Here is a 16,798-nt window from a genome sequence, read left to right as displayed (position 1 = left end):
AAAGATACGTTAATGTGGACATTATCTTACCAAATGGATCCTTGCATACAACTGGTTCAGAAGCAGGACTTGCTTCACTTTCACCAATGTCATTTTGAGCAATGACACGGAATTGATATTCAGCATCTGGAACAAGTCCTGTGACTGTGTACATTGTAGTGGTAATCTGAGTCTTATTATGCCGGACCCATTTTTCTGTAGATGTCTCTTTACGTTCAATATAGTAGCCAGTTACACGAGAACCACCATCATCTTTAGGTCTGGACCAGGACAAGTTGACAGAACTCTTTGTAACATCAAGGACTTCAGGTGGGTTGTTTGGAGGCTCTGGTGGATCTGTTAATAATGGTAATAATAAAAATATAACAGTGACATAGCATTAATATTTCTGCATATATTGTTGCACTTTTAGATCATAATGTAGTTATTAATTTGGGGTTTTTTTTTTAATCTAAAAGAAAGCTTACTTAGAGGTGTCTTTGGTACTGCTGGTTCTTCAGATTTGAGAGATTTGCTAATACCAAAATGGTTTTCAGCAGAAACACGGAAGTGATATTCCACATTTTCTTTGAGTCCTTTCACCACTAGTGATGTCCCTTTCACTCTAGAGTCAACAGTGTACCAGGCAGTCTTCGGTACTTCTCTTCTCTCAACAATATAACCCAGGATATCTGCACCACCATCATCTGTTGGAGGTCTCCAGCTTACTCTGACAGAACGAGCTTGTATATCATCATACTCAAGTGGTCCTTCTGGTGGATTTGGAATGCCAATCACTCTGACTTTAATGTACACGGCTTTCTTGCCACACTTGTTTTCAAGTACCAAATCATAGGTGCCTGAATCTTCTCTTTCTGCATCTTTGATCACAAGTTCTGTGTGAGTTTCTGAAGTTGCAATCATGGCCCTCTTGCTGATGTCCTGTCCTTCTTTTGTCCATTTGCACACTGGCATGGGCTTACCCTTAATGGGTATTGTAAGCCTGATGACTCCTCCTTGTCTCACCATGAGACCTTCTTGGTATTTTTCATCAAGTTCATAGTCAGGATATTCTGCAAACAAAAACAACATGTCATGCTATGTCATTCTACAGGTGATATCATACCTGCTTTAGGCAAAAATTTTTTTAGGACAGCTTTCAACAAGAGCTAAGGCTTGAAATGTCTTACCAAGCATTTCTGTAATTTTGACTGTTCCTGGCACTTCTGCAGGTTCTCCTGGCCCACCAGCATTACAAGCCAGCACTCGGAATCTGTACTCTGCACCTTGGGGAAGATGTGTCAAGGTGTATTCCCGAATCTTGGTTGGCGTAGTGTTGCACTTGGTCCACTCAAATTGATCAACTTTCTGCATCTCAATTAAGTAGCCAGTAACTTTAGAGCCACCTTCATCTTCTGGTGGACTCCAAGCCAGGGAGACAGATGTTCGTGTAGTATCAGTGACTCTTGGATTCTGAGGTTTACCTGGAGGAGCTGGAAGAGCAGATCAGATAGGCAGGTGGAATTTGTTTCTATGAATATTTGAAAGATGAAGTAAATGCTAACTTGCAATTTACAATCTGTAATAAGACTATAGTGAATTTAAAAAGGAAAACTTTGAATGAAGGATTTTCACTAATATTTTCTTTTTTTTTTCTCCAGTCAGAATCTCATTTGTTAATACACATAGAAAAGTTTCCAAATTAGAATTAACTCTTCCATAATGTCATTCCCTTCTACCATCATGTGTTTAATCTTTGTAGGAAATTACTTACCAATTGGATCTCTGGCAACAGCAGATTTGGAAGGACGGCTGGGTTTCCCAGTGCCTCTGGCATTGATTGCCGTGACCCGGTGTTCATATTCTAATCCTTCAACCAACCCAGTGGAACGGTAACGAGTCATGGTGACTGGAACTTTATTTGCACGGATCCATCTATCTGCTCTAACTTCTTTGCGTTCCACAATATAACCAGTAATCTGTGAGTCACCATCATCTTCTGGAGGATACCAAGTCAATGTCATGCCATCTCGAGAGATATCAAACACTTCTGGAGTGCCAGGAGGACCAGGAATACCTGTAAAAACATGACATAGAATTAGTGAATAAAGGGTCGGATGACTTTACACACTAGTAGGATGTGACATATTATGAATAACAAAGTAACATCAACGTCTCATCAAACACTTTTATTAGCAGGTACCTAAGTAATTTACAAATCAGTTAAAACTTGTTTTGTAATGGGGTAGAGCAATTTTTCAAGACTGATGGTAGACCTGAGCAGAAAATCCAAGTTTACCATCCATGTTCTGTGCAACACATTTTTAATACCTATGCCAATTTATGGATGGCATTTTTCCTCTGGAAAATAACATGATTACTGTGCATCATGATGTACAATTTTATCTAGCAAAAGGAAGTAGCAAAACATAGACAATTCTAGTATATGTGTGGATATATAGGCCCATTTAAACATATATTTCTAATTTTAAAAATAGAGACTGAACAAAAATTAAGACTTACGGATTCTGCTCTTGCATTCTATAATTTCAGACTGCAGGTAAGATCCAATTCCAAAGCGGTTTGTAGCAGCTACACGGAACACATATTCTGCACCTTCAACAAGTCTGGTGAACTTAAATGTTGTCCTGGTTACTGACTCTGAAACTGGCAGCCATCCAGGACGGTGAGCGTCACGCTGTTCTACCACATACCCACTAAGGGCAGCTCCACCATCCAGCTCAGGAGGCTCCCAGGAGATGGTTACATAATTTGCATCAATTTCATCAATTCTGATAGGTCCAACAGGTGGTCCAGGCTTGTCTATGAAAAGAAAAACAAAGAAAAAAAAGAAAAGAAGCTTACAAAACAGGTGCAAAAAAGAATCATATTTCTCATGTAAGTGTTTAAATGGAGGAAAATCATGAACAACTATTTTGATGAACTCTTACCAAGGATTATAACCTTTACTGTATCAGTAACTGTTCCACTTGTGTTCTTCAGTTCAAGTGTATACTCCCCTGTGTCATGTATGGTGGTCTCACGCACAGTTAATTTGGCCATTTTGGCAGAAGTCTCCATTTTGATGCGTTCTGATTCTTTTAGTTTAGAACCAGCAAAGAACCAAGATGCAGTTGGAGGTGGTCGTCCTTCAATTGGAATGGATAATTCAATGGGCTTGCCAGCAGGTACATGGATGGTCTTCTGAGGTATTCCAGTGAAGTCAATTGTTGGTAGAACTAAGGAAAGAAAATAATTGATATTTTAAATACCTGTTTTGTAACCATAACATTCATTTGGTGTAAGCTTGACCTTCTTGTTTTCAACAGTAGACACCTACCTTTTCGGTCCTGAACTGTCACTGCTGTGACAATCTCGCGTGGTTCTGACACGCCCTTCTGATTCTGTGCTCTGACCCGGAACAAGTACTGTTCACCTTCATTGAGAGAGATAATGGTATGCTCGTAGACAGTAGGCTTCAACGTCACTACCTTCAACCATCTTTCTGTTCCAGCTTTGCTGGCCTCAATGACATAGCCAGTCAATCTGCTGCCACCATCATGCAGTGGTTTCTCCCAAGCAAGTGTAACAGTTGATTTAGTGGTGTCAATCACTTCGAGTTTTTGTGGTACCATGGGGACATCAGATACCAGTACTGCATCAGATGTTTCACAGCCTTCACCAATGCCATAAATATTTTCTGGTAGTACTCTGAAATAATACAAAGCTCCTTCCAGAAGTCCAGTAACTCTGTAAAATGTCTTGCTGCATTTGGTAGTGACAGTCTTGTAAGCTCTCATGGAAGCTTCACGTTTTTCAATTATATAATTGTTGACTGGGGCTCCACCATCAATGACTGGAATGTCCCAAGTAAGTGTCACAGAATCTTTTGATACTTCTTTAACTCTCACTGCAGGTGGTGGACCAGGTGTGTCTAAAACAAACAAACAAACATTTTTTTTTTTCCATTTTTGGATCCTTTCATTTTACAGTCAATGACTACTTCTGCATAAAACAAAAATGCTGGGATTTGATTTATAAACTAGCACTGCTCCAGAAATGATGTATTTTCCTTTGGATTAGATAGTTTCTCTGACTTCTCATTCTCATGTTATTTAAAATGCAAACTTCCTTTGGAAATGAATGACACATTTCTGAGCAATGAGCATGCAGAGTACTGTAATGCTCACATACAATTGTAGCAATACTTACCATACACTTTCACAGAAATAGTTGCAGATTTTTTCCCTGATTGATTTTCAGCCTCAATGATGTATTTTCCAGCATCATACCGATTAACTTTATCCACAATAAGCAGAGTGTAGCTGTCTGTAGTATCAATAATACCTCGACTTACAAGGTCAACACCCTGCTTGCTCCATGTGATTACAGGAGCAGGTCTGCCAGATACAGAGACCATTAGGCGCAGGGAGCCACCAGCTCTGACGGTAACTGTCTTCTTCAGATCATCAGCAAGCTCAAGTTCAGGTGTTTCTGATGGAGGGTATAAGAAATATGGAATTAGTTAATCTTCCAGAAGTCCTAAAGGAAAATATAGTTTCCTTAAAATATATATTAGGTTTTTTAATTACCTATTCTTTCCACAGGTTCTATTTCTGCTGATGATTCACTAAACTCACTCATACCATTCACGTTTGTTGCAGCAACTCGGAATTGGTATTTCTGGTTTGTTTTAAGACCTGTCACGGTGAACTCAGCATTCCTCAGAGTGGCAGCTGTATGTGCTCGATACCACTGTTCACTACCTTCTTCTTTCATTTCAAGAACATAGCCTAGGAGGTCAGCACCACCATCATATGTGGGCTTTGACCATGCTAAACTGATGCTGTGCATTGTAGTATCCACAACTCTTGGAACTGAAGGTGATGCAGGAGTGTCTTTGAAAAAGAAGAAAATGCATTTTATATTGGTACAGAAAATCTTTTACAGTCAAAATCAATTTCCAGACAGCTAATTCCAGAAAATGCATTTAATATGAACTATAACTGTTTTTAAGTTATTCCAATACTATTCACTAGTTCAGTGAGTTTATGTGTGGTTATGGGTTTCTTAGTTAAAGTGTCAATGTGAATTAATGCTCCATTATTATAAATAAATATTAAAACATGCTTTAAATATAGAAACTTACATGATGGTTCTTTACATAACATGTATTGTGAAGCTTCACTAGGTTCACTGTTTCCAGCAGCATTCACTGCAGTGACACGGAATTGGTACTGGCCCCCTTCCATGAGACCAGTGACTTTCAGTCTGGTGTCATAAATGGTATAATCTCTATTCACTCGTGTCCAGCGCAGACTCTTCCTTTCACGTTTGTCCACAAGATAGTCCTTAATCTCACTGCCACCATCCGATTCTGGTTTCGACCACTGAATAATGATATGCTCCTTGCCAACACCCACTTCTTCAGGAGCACCAGGCTGGGTTGGAATAGCTAGTTTTTTATAAGTGAGGAAAAAAAAAAAAAGAGTGTTCAACACATTGTTTATCCATGAGAATTATTCCACAAATTCTGATGCAGAATGGAAGGGTAACACTCACTGAAAGCATTCCTGGCAATCACAGTTTCTGATTCAAGTGGAACACCTGGTCCATATTTGTTGACAGCTCTCACACGGAAAATGTATTCATTATTTTTAATGAGTTTTGTTACCACAGTAGATAAAGTCTGGCATTCAGCCTCAACAATAACCCAGTGAAGTCTGCTGGTTTCACGCCTTTCTATGATGTAGTGAGTGATTTCTGCACCTCCATCTTCCTCAGGCATGTTCCATGCCAGAGTACATTTCTCTTCTGTTACTCTGCTAACTGTGATTTTGCCTGCACATGGACCTGGTGAATCTGTGTAGGAATCAAAATAAATACTGTCATTAGTGACTAAGGAAAAGCTTTTCATTCTTATTTAAAAGAATGTTAATTTTTTCCAGTATACTAAGTATTAATACTAATCATAAGATACATACCAAGCACTTTGACAAGAACAGAAATTTGTTTCATCCCACTGGCATTTTTAACTGTTAGGGTATATTTTCCACTATCACTTCTGTCACAGAACTTGATAATTGCAATAGCTCGTTTGCTGGTATATTGCAGAGATATCTTTTCACATAGCTCCAGTTCCCTGTCACCTTTGGACCAGAAGACTTTTGGTTCTGGTTTTCCACCAACGGCTGCATCAAGAACAAGATCTGATCCAGCCCTAATGCTCAAAACTTCTCCCTGCAGCCTGGCATCAAGTTCAGCCTTTGGTGGTGCTGGAAAAAGAGATTTGGAAAAAAAATTACATGACAGTACCAAAAATAGAACAATATGTTTTTAATTGTTCCAAGTAAATATTCCTTACTGTATTCATCTTTGCAAATGACAGCACCAGTTGATTCAGATCCTTTGCTAATCACACCAGCAGCATTCTTTGCTAGTACACGGAATTCATAGGCTTCATCTTCACTAAGAGCTGTCACAGTAAAAAAGTTTTCTGAGACAATGGTATAATTGCATTTCAGCCAACGTCCATCACCAGATTCGTTATATGGTTTGCGCTCAACAATATATCCGATTATTTTGCTTCCACCATCATAAAGTGGAGGTGACCAGCTCAGCGACACTGTAGATCTGGTGACATCTGTTACTTCTGGTCTTCCCGGTGGATCTGGAGGAATAAAGCAGAAAAAATGAGAAATGCAATCCTATTTTAGCTCTAAGTAACAATGTAACTCTAAAAGTAATACTTACCAACTGGATTTTGAGCCACTACAGGTCTGGAAGCTTCACTAGCTTTGCTAACACCTGCAGCATTTAGAGCATAGGTTCTGAATTGATATTCTAGGCCTTCCACCAACCCTGTGACTTTATAGTTGCAGTCACAGCATGGTACTTTGTTCTCCTTCACCCAAAGGATGGTGTTGCGCTCCTTCTTTTCCACCCAATATCCAATGATTTTGCTGCCACCATCATGATAGGGTTCCTCCCAGCGAATGGCCATGGCACTTGCAGACACAGAATAGACTTCTGGCCTTGAGGGTGGGCTTGGTGGGACTAAACACAAAAAAGGCGGGGAGGAAAATGTTAGTAATTATAAATACCTCAGTCAGAAGAAAAGAACAAATTTTGAGAAGTGCTTAACTTACCAAATGGATGCTCAGCAACTACTGTTTTTGATTCAACTGGCTTGCTGACACCAAATCTGTTTTCTGAGCTTACTCGGAAACTGTACTCTTGGTATTTTGTGAGATGACCGACTTTGATCTGTGTGCGTTTCACACTGGAATTCACCAGCTGCCATGCTGTTGTGCCAGATTCACGTTTCTCTACAATGTAGTTTGTAATGTCACTGCCGCCATCATCTTCAGGTTCTTTCCAGGTCAACACACAGGACTCAGCGGATACAGATGATATTTCAATTGGGCCAGTGACAGGACCTGGCCTTCCTATGACTACCACTGTGACAGTAAATGTTTTCACACCAGCAGTGTTCTCAAGTGTAAGGTAGTATTTACCAGAGTCACCTCTCATACTGTCTTTTACAGTCAGCGTGGTTCGGTCTTTTGTTGTCTTGATGGTCACTCTTTCAGTTTCCTTCAGCCTCATCTCTTCAAGTTTCCATGTCACTTTTGGAGCTGGGCGCCCACTGATTGGTATATCAATAGTAAAGGTGCTTCCAGCCTTGCATGTTATAAGCTGTCTGCTTATGTCACTGAGATCTGCTGTTGGTTCAATCTGTGGCTCTTTAACAATAACAGAAGAGAAAGCTTCTCTTGGCTCACTGTAGCCAGCATCATTCTTCGCCTTGACGCGGAACTCATATTCTGTGTTCTCCACAAGGCCTTCAACGGTGAAAGTAAGTTGCTTGGTTTGTCCAGCTCCAGTCCAGGTGTCAGATCCTTTTTGTTTCATTTCAAGAAGGTATCCAGTAATACGGCTACCACCATCATGATCAGGTTTAAGCCAAGCTAAAACTACAGAAGATTTGGTTGTATCAACAATATCTAGTCTCTTAGGTGGAGCAGGTTCTTCTGTGGCCACAACTGGTTCTGTTAATTCACAGGGTTCACCTACACCATATTCATTTTCTGCTGATACTCGGTAATAATATGGCATGCCTTCTGCTAGATCTGTGACCTTAAAGATTTGTCGAGTGCATTTTGAACTCACCACTTGCCAGCTACGACGACTTGCTTCACGTTTTTCCACAACATAGTGGTGGATACGAGAACCTCCATCCAGAACCGGAGCATCCCACATTAAAGTAATAGATGTTCGAGTCACATCTTTAAAGGTAATAGGACCTGGTGGACCAGGTGTGTCCAAAACCTTCACAGTAAATGTAATAGACTTACTTCCACTGTTGTTTTCCACAGTAAAGACATACTTTCCAGCGTCATTTCTATTGCATTCCTCTACAGTCAATGTGCTGAATGAATCAGTTGTTTGAATGTCAGCACGCAAACTAAGATTAGCATCTGCTTTGGACCACACTGCAGTAGGAACTGGCCTTCCAGAGAAGGCAATAAATAGACGAATGCTTGCGCCTGCTCTTACAATATGAGTCTGCTTGAAGTTTGCATCAATATCAATTTCAGGTGCAGAAAGCCTGTCCACGGTTTGGACTGAAGCAGGAACTTCACAACTTTCTCCTCTGCCAGCACCATTGACAGCACTAACTCTGAATTTATAGTGTTCTCCTGCCTCCAAATCAACAACAGTATATTTAGTAGCAATAACAGTCTCTGCATTGACTTTCTGCCATGCTTCAAGATCAGCTTTGCACATCTCAATGATGTACCCGATTATTTCCATGCCTCCATCAAAAACTGGCTTTGTCCACTCTAAGCTTACACTAGTCTTTGATGTGTCTGTCACCTTGACAACATTAGGAGCACTTGGTGGGCTGACTGGTTCTCTGCATTTAATCAGCTTTGAAACATCACTTGGAGGTCCAACCCCTGCAGCGTTTTCAGCCATGACATGGAACTCATACTCATTGCCTTCAATAAGGCCAGTTACTCTGTATCTGTTCTCAGTAATGGGCCTCTTACTGGATACTTTAACCCAGCGCATGCTCTTCTTTTCTCTCCTTTCAAGAATGTACTCATTTATCTCACTTCCACCGTCTGACTCTGGTCTTGCCCATGTGAGTGTGATACTGTCTCCTGTTACATTGGTAGGCTCTGGAGTTCCTGGTGCATCAGGGAGAGCTAAAAACAAAGAAAAATGTCATTAGAAGGACAAGATGGTAACTCCATGGGCATTTGTGCAGAATGAGGTGGAAACTTACTGTAAGGTATTTGTGCGATAACTGGATCAGACTCCAATGGTCTGCCAACTCCAAATTTGTTCACTGCAGAGACACGGAACTGATACTCATTGCCCTTAATCAATTTAAGTGCCGTATAGCTGCAAGCTTCACATTTATCTTCAACTAATGCCCAAGCAATCCTGCTGGTTTCACGTTTTTCAATTATGTAGTGAGAAATAGAAGCACAGCCATCATTAGCTGGAGGCTCCCACCATAACGTGACTTTTTCTCCAGTGATGTTTGTGAATCGTATTGGTCCACCAACTTTTCCTGGTGTGTCTGCAATTTCAAAGGTTCAGAGTTATAACTTATAATAAAATACTATTTTTAAAAAAGCATGCTGAAAGTGCTTGGTGCAGTACAGTACCTTGTACTCTGATGGTAATATCTTCTCGTTTAGTGCCTGATGCATTTTTGGCTTCTACTGTGTACACTCCACGATGTTCCCGGACAGCATCTCTAATGAAGATTGTACTATATCCAATAGCTGTAGTTATTTCTATGTTCATCATTTTATCAATCTCTTTACCATCCTTAAACCATGTCACTTTAGGTACTGGCCGTCCTTTGATTAGAGCTTTAAGTCTAATGCTCTCTCCAGCTTTAACAGTAAGGCCTTCAAAGTGTTCAGCACCAAATTCAATTGTTGGAGCAACTAAAAAAGGAAAATATAAATCAATTTCCATAAAGCTAAATATTTTTCTGGTACTCTTCTAAATTTACTAATTATAAAAGTATATGAAATATAAAATTATTTCACTTACAAAATAGCATTCTCTAAATAGCAGTTATTATATGAATGATAAAATTATTTTTCCTGTAAGTGCATAATATATATATTTGCACATATATAAACGTGAAAGGTATGGTTAATATGTGGTGTTAATAGTATGCCAAGCAACCTGAGGCACGTCTTAATTTTGAGATTATTCAGTGCATCGGAATATTACAGTCCACGCCTTCTTTCCAATTTTGCTGCTGCTGCTTATCCAAGAGCAATGTAGAGTGCCATGCTTTTCAGTAATTGATTACGTATGTCTTCCAGATTTGGGTCTTTAATTTAGACCTTCCCACCCTGGAGTATGAACATAAATGTTCTGAATTGACCGGGAGGACCTCAGTCACAAGTTCTTTGCCCCTTGACTTCCCACTTCCCATCAGTACAGCCAGAAATTTTATCTGGCTTCAATACCAAGCATATTTTAAAAAAATTCTTACCGTTTTCATCTCTGGTCATGATATAGCCTGAAGACTGTGAAGGTGGGCTGATGGTACCAACAGCATTTCTTGCAAGCACTCTGAATTCATATCGGTCACCTGGACTGAGCCCTGTAACTGTATACTGGCACTCACTGACATCAGTAAAGTTACACCTGAGCCAACGGTCTGCACTTCCTTGCCGCTTCTCAATGCTGTAAGCCACAATCTTACTGCCTCCATCACGCAGAGGGGGGTTCCATTTCAGGGTGATTGTTTCCCTAGTGACATCAATATAATCAGGAGTACCAGGTGGATCTGAAAGGAAAATAATGAAGATTTATTTTTATTACCGCTCACAATAATCTACAAGAACAGAACTTTCTTGGGTGAGTGATTAGTCATTCACTTACCTACTGGAGAGACTGCCAAAGTAAATTTGCTTGGCTCACTAGCTCGGCTTAAACCTGCAGCGTTTTCAGCATATACTTGGAATTGGTAATCCAGGCCCTCAAGCAGTCCAGTAATTCTGTATTCTCTGTTAGATATTAATGCAACGTTAACCTTCTGCCACAAAATACTGTTTCTTTCCTTCTTTTCAACATGGTATCCCATAATCTCCGAACCACCATCATAAACAGGAGCATCCCAAGAAATGCTCATTCCATCAGCAGTTACGTTGTATACAACAGGCTTGCCAGGGGCACCTGGTGGTTTAAACTGGTGCTTTGCCACAACATCTGCTGAGACAAGAGGTGGGCTCACTCCGTATCTGTTTTCTGCACGAACTCTAAACTGATATTCAGTATCTTTAACAAGGTTTGGTACTTTGAAGGTTGTTCTTGCAGCACTTGAACACACCAGCTTCCAGTTCATTTGTGATGTTTCTCTCTTCTCGATGCTGTAGCCGGTAATTTCTCCTCCCCCATCATCATCAGGAGCCTCCCATGACAAAACTACACTATCTGCTTTGATTTCATCTATTCTTAAAGGTGCTTTTGGCCTAGATGGAGGACCAAGAGTGATAACAGTGATTGTGAATGACTTTCTGCAGACTACGTTATCAAGAATTAATGTATATTTGCCACCATGCTCCTTTTTCACATTCTTGATACTTAAACTTATCTTGTTTTCAGTTTTCTTGAAACGAAGATGTTCTGTTTCTTTAAGAGGGAGGTTATCCTTGAGCCAGCTCATTGATGGATTAGGTTTACCTTTATAGGGCAATTCAGCGTGCAGATTATGTCCAATTCTTACTGCAATCTGACCTCCAGGAATATCAGAAAGGTCAGCCTCAGGTGTTATTATAAGTTCTTTCACAGTAATGGGTCCAACAGTAACAGAGTCACTCATGCCTTTTTCATTTTTAGCAAAGACTCTGAATTCCATCACAGAAAGTTCTTTAAGTTTGTCAGCTACAAATTCACAGCTCTTGCTTGTGCCTGCATACGTCCACTCTTTCTCTTCCTGAAGTTTCTTTTCAATAACATAGTCTGATATAATGCTACCACCATCATAGTCAGGTTTGCTCCACTGCAATTTAACAGAACTCTTTGTAGAATCTTTCATGGCTAGGTCTTTTACAGGTCCAGGTATGTCTGCAGCTTTCACTGGTTCAGTTGTCTCACAAGGTTCACCTAGTCCAATTTCATTTTCAGCGAGAACACGGAAAAAGAATGCAGTCTTTTCTGACAGGTTAGTCAGTTTAAAGGTGGTATGAGAACACTTTGTTGTAACAGTTGACCAGGCCCTCTTTGTAGCATCTCTTTTTTCAACAACATAATTTGTTATTTCAGAACCACCATTGATGAGAGGTGGCTCCCATACCAGCGTAACTGTGCCACGAGAAACATGCTTGAGCTGCAGCTTCTGGCATGCAGAAGGTGTGTCAAGTACTTTTACATTCACAAATGATGATTTTGCTTCTCCAACTCCATTTTCAATTGTAAGAACATATTTTCCTGTATCATTTCGTGTAACTTGAGGAATGATAAGTAGTGTAGATGATTCTGTGTTTTGGATGATATATCTTTCATCAGTCCCAAGATTCTTGTCCCCTTTTCTCCATGTGACTGTTGGAGGAGGTCTTCCCTTGAATGGAATCATTATTTCCACATCTTCACCTGCTTTAGCGACAATAGATGTCCGAAGAGCAACATCCAGATCAATCTCTGGTGCCACTGTGGAAATAAATAAAAAATTAATAATGCATACTTGGAATGTAAAATAAGAAAGAGTTAAAAAAATACACAGGAAAAATCACAAAGAAATACAGTACCAAGAATATCTTTAGCTTGAACGGGTTCCATCATTTCAATAGGCTCTCCTTGTCCAGCACAATTCATAGCAGATACACGGAAATAGTAATTAACACTTGGCTGAAGGTGGGATACAACATATTCAGTTGTTCTCACTTCTCCCTTGGTACTGACTACAGTCCATTCTTGCTCTTCACCTTCCCTCTTTTCCACCACATAGTGGGTAATTGGGCTTCCTCCATCGTAAGCAGGTTTAATCCAGCCAAGGGTAACAGATGTCTTGGTTGTATCCACAACTTTCAGCTTTGTTGGTGTGCCTGGCTTATCTGCAAATGACAGTTTATGGGGGGAAAAAACACCAATCAGAATCCCATTAATTGCAAGAGGAAGAAAAGCTGCCCTCAATTACCTTGGTACAATCCCATCCTAACTATTCATTTTCCTTTGCTTTCTAACCTATTGGAAGAAATGCACATTGATTCTTACCAACAGGATCTGCAGCTTTGTAGAAGTCAGAAGCCTCAGAGTACGGACCAGGTCCAGCTGCGTTGACGGCACAAACTCGGAAATGATATTCGCTGTTTTCAGTCAGACCTGTTACTTTCTGTCTGGTGTCCCGAATGGTTTCTTTAGAGACCTTGAACCAACTCAGACTCTTCTTGTCACGTTTTTCTAGAAAATATCCTGATATTTCACTGCCTCCATCAACAGTGGGCCTACTCCAGACAACAGTCATAGAATTCTTGGTTATCTTTGTGACTTCTGGTGTACTAGGTGGTCCAGGTGTAACTGAATAAAAAATCATATGTAAGTTAATCAATGCTACTTACAAACAGTACACAAGACAATTCAGTTGCATAAGTTATTTTATAGAACTTATTTCTTACCAAATGAATTTTTGGCTATAACAGGCTCAGATTCCAGTGGATCACCAATTCCAAACTTGTTCACACCACGGACACGGAACACATACTCATTTCCTTTGATGAGTTTTGTTGTAGTTATGATACATCCCTCCAGTTTTTCAGAAATTAAAGACCATACAACCCGACTTGTTTCCCGCTTCTCAACAACATAGTGTGTTATAGGTGCACCACCATCATCTGCTGGTGGGTCCCACATTATTGTAATCTTTTCAGCAGTGACTGTCTTAAACTGTATAGGTCCACCTGGGGGTCCTGGCTTGTCTGTGGAAGGCAGAAGAAAGAAGTTGTTAAGTCTTCACTACTGAATTATTGTTTAACAGTAAAATACAATTGCATCTCAGAACTTACCAAGTATCTGTACTCTAATATGGGCTGATGCTGAACCCATTGCATTCTTCAATTTCAATTCATAGGTGCCACTGTCGAGTCTATTTGCATCCTTGATGAGTATAGAAGCAAATTCTGTTGTGCTTTCAAAAGACACTAGTGCACTGGTTAGTACCTCATTGCCATTTTTGAACCATTCAATTGTGGGTATAGGCTTGCCTGAGATGCCTAGTTTTAGCTTAACTGAAGTTCCTGCTTTGTATTTCACCACTTCTGTATATTCTGGTGGCACATCGATTTCAGGTGCACCTTAAGAAAAAATAAGAAAAAGTTTAAAACGTGTTTGTTGTAGCCCTGTATTTAATAAAAATCCCCAAATAACATTACCTTATTTAATCTAATAGTTAAAGGTATTTGAAAAATACAGATCAAATTAAGAGAGCATATATAACTTAAATCATAAACCTAGAATAAGTTAGAACTAATCTTATGAAGAAAAGACAATTACATGTATAAATATAACCACTTGAACCATGGAAAGACTTCTTTTGCTCAGAGAATAAAGATACTAGATGACTTTAAAAATGGAGATACAGGTAAAGATGCTCCTTACAATCATGCCCAAACGCTCACAGTTAGTCATGCTTTTTGAATCAATCACTGTGAACAAGCCTTCTATATATTTAAGAGATCACGAATCTACAAAACAGCACAGCCATTGCCCTAATACAGCAAAATGATATCATTGCAAAACACTTACCGTATGTATCAACACATGTGATAGGACCCACAACATCTGAGGGATTACTGATGGAACCGACAGCATTCTTTGCAAAGACCCGGAATTCATACTTGGAATTCTGTGTCAGGCCAGATACTGTGAACTGAGTCTCAATAACATTGGTGAAGCTAGCTTTTGTCCATCTGCCATCCGGAAGATCACGTTTTTCTACGATGTATCCAGTGATTTTGCTACCACCATCAAATGCTGGCTTCTGCCAGGAGAGAGTGATAGAGGTCTTGGAAATATCTGAAGCACGAACGTTTCTTGGTGGTTCTGCAGAAGGAAACAAGAATATTGCCAATAATTAACAGCTATTTTGAATATTATCTTACTGAACAAATTATCACAGGGGAACAAAATGACTGGGCTTCATTATTCTATAGAGAGTACATACCACAAGCATCAATTGCTAGGACTGGATCAGAAGGACGACTTGCTTTTCCAATGCCAGCTGCATTTTCTGCATAAACTCTAAATTCATAGATAAGGCCAGCGCTGATTGTGGTGACTTTGAAATGAGTGGTGCGAATAAGGGTCTTGTTAGCCTTCTGCCATAATATGCTATTTCTGTCTTTCATTTCCAGGTGATATCCAATGATAGCATTGCCACCATTAGTGACTGGTTCGTGCCATCCAACAGTAATACTCTCTCGGGTAACATTAGTGACCCATGGTGTAGAAGGAGGACCCGGGGTAGCTAATGATAGCAAAAGAATTGATTGTTAACAAAATTATATTTTCAACATCAGAGCACTAAAACATCACTGTAAACCATGAGAAGCATGTTACTCACTGTAAGGAAGCTTGACAACCACACACTGCGAGTCTATGTGATCGCTGATGCCAAAGCGGTTCTCAGCTTTGATGCGGAATTGGTACTCTTCTCCTGTTGTGAGCTTCATAACTTTGATAACAGTTCTAGCAACAGTGGCAGACACTTCAGACCAAGCAGCAGTACTTGTTTCTCTTTTCAGTACAATATAGTTGGTAACCTGACTTCCACCATCATAAGCTGGTGGTTGCCATCTGAGTGTTACACTCTCTTCAGTGACATCGCTAAGGACAACAGGACCAACAGGAGGACCGGGTCTATCCAGCACAACAATATTAACAAATGATTTTGTGGTGCCACTTGAGTTTGCAGCAGTAATGTCGTATCTGCCAGCATCAGCAGCCACACTTTCTTTAAGGTTGATAATGAGACTTTCTGCAGTGGTTTCTGTGTGAAATCTCATGGTAGGTTTCAGTGCAACACCATCTCTAGACAGTGTCACCTTTGGCACTGGTTTTCCAGAAACTGGAATTTCAACTTTTAGATTGGATCCTGCTCGAACATATACAGTGTTATGAGGGAAGCCCTTCATGTCAATCTCAGGAGATTCTGAAAAATAAAACATTTCCAAACCATTAAAATAATGTTCCAGCTTTTAAAATAAAAATGCAATTGAATGTGACTTTTGTCTCATGCCAGGAAGCATACCTAATTGTTCTTTAACTGTAACAGGGAGCAGTAGTTCCTTAGGATCACTTAAACCAGCTTGGTTTTCTGCAGACACTCTGAAGAAATAGTCAACGTTTTCCTTAAGACCATGGACAACATGATGAGTTGTCTTTACAACTGCACACTTAACCCATTTTTGCTGTCCTTTCTCAAGAGCTTCAAGGAGGTAGCTAACAATTCTGCTTCCACCATCATGTTCTGGTTTTAGCCATGAAAGAGAAACACTGTCCTTTGTGACGTTTGTTACTCCTAGCTTTTCTGGTGGGCTGGGTTTTTCTGAGGAAAAAAAGTGCAACAGATTAAACAATATAAAAGATATTGACTTTTTATATTAGCAATTACAAAGGAACACAATCTGGATCAAGAAAATGTGGTTTTAAACCAATTTGTATATTAGAAATATTTTAAGTAAAATCCAAGCAAAATTTAAAATTCAATCTATTAGCTCTTTTTTTTTGTAAAACCACAGACATGCCTACAAAAATGATCCATTTTACTGTATGCAGATTT

General features: G+C 39.8%; 1 protein-coding gene across 1 annotated transcript in view; it reads right to left on the bottom strand.

The window, feature by feature from the left end:
• Positions 1 to 16,798, bottom strand: part of TTN (titin) — a 238,110-nt gene that overhangs the window by 11,815 nt on the left and 209,497 nt on the right. Inside the window, exons 248-274 of the mRNA XM_039702997.1 lie at positions 16,268 to 16,564; positions 15,581 to 16,168; positions 15,182 to 15,484; positions 14,764 to 15,060; positions 14,025 to 14,312; positions 13,638 to 13,937; positions 13,237 to 13,539; positions 12,771 to 13,076; positions 10,906 to 12,672; positions 10,514 to 10,810; positions 9,663 to 9,950; positions 9,275 to 9,574; positions 7,128 to 9,194; positions 6,733 to 7,035; positions 6,344 to 6,649; positions 5,964 to 6,254; positions 5,542 to 5,841; positions 5,129 to 5,434; positions 4,572 to 4,877; positions 4,192 to 4,473; positions 3,320 to 3,913; positions 2,931 to 3,218; positions 2,503 to 2,802; positions 1,754 to 2,056; positions 1,170 to 1,472; positions 468 to 1,052; positions 31 to 336 (exon numbers count right to left, since the gene is read on the bottom strand). Coding sequence (XP_039558931.1) covers positions 31 to 336; positions 468 to 1,052; positions 1,170 to 1,472; positions 1,754 to 2,056; positions 2,503 to 2,802; positions 2,931 to 3,218; positions 3,320 to 3,913; positions 4,192 to 4,473; positions 4,572 to 4,877; positions 5,129 to 5,434; positions 5,542 to 5,841; positions 5,964 to 6,254; positions 6,344 to 6,649; positions 6,733 to 7,035; positions 7,128 to 9,194; positions 9,275 to 9,574; positions 9,663 to 9,950; positions 10,514 to 10,810; positions 10,906 to 12,672; positions 12,771 to 13,076; positions 13,237 to 13,539; positions 13,638 to 13,937; positions 14,025 to 14,312; positions 14,764 to 15,060; positions 15,182 to 15,484; positions 15,581 to 16,168; positions 16,268 to 16,564 — 12,174 coding nt within the window. The remainder of the gene's footprint in view (positions 1 to 30; positions 337 to 467; positions 1,053 to 1,169; positions 1,473 to 1,753; positions 2,057 to 2,502; positions 2,803 to 2,930; positions 3,219 to 3,319; positions 3,914 to 4,191; positions 4,474 to 4,571; positions 4,878 to 5,128; positions 5,435 to 5,541; positions 5,842 to 5,963; positions 6,255 to 6,343; positions 6,650 to 6,732; positions 7,036 to 7,127; positions 9,195 to 9,274; positions 9,575 to 9,662; positions 9,951 to 10,513; positions 10,811 to 10,905; positions 12,673 to 12,770; positions 13,077 to 13,236; positions 13,540 to 13,637; positions 13,938 to 14,024; positions 14,313 to 14,763; positions 15,061 to 15,181; positions 15,485 to 15,580; positions 16,169 to 16,267; positions 16,565 to 16,798) is intronic.

This window comes from Passer montanus, unplaced genomic scaffold (genome assembly GCF_014805655.1).
Source record: "Passer montanus isolate IOZ18808 unplaced genomic scaffold, ASM1480565v1 scaffold1, whole genome shotgun sequence".
In the NCBI taxonomy this organism is placed as follows: Eukaryota; Metazoa; Chordata; class Aves; order Passeriformes; family Passeridae; genus Passer; species Passer montanus.
The sequence above is the reverse complement of the archived record's forward strand: the minus strand, read 5'-3'. Positions and strand labels throughout refer to the sequence as shown.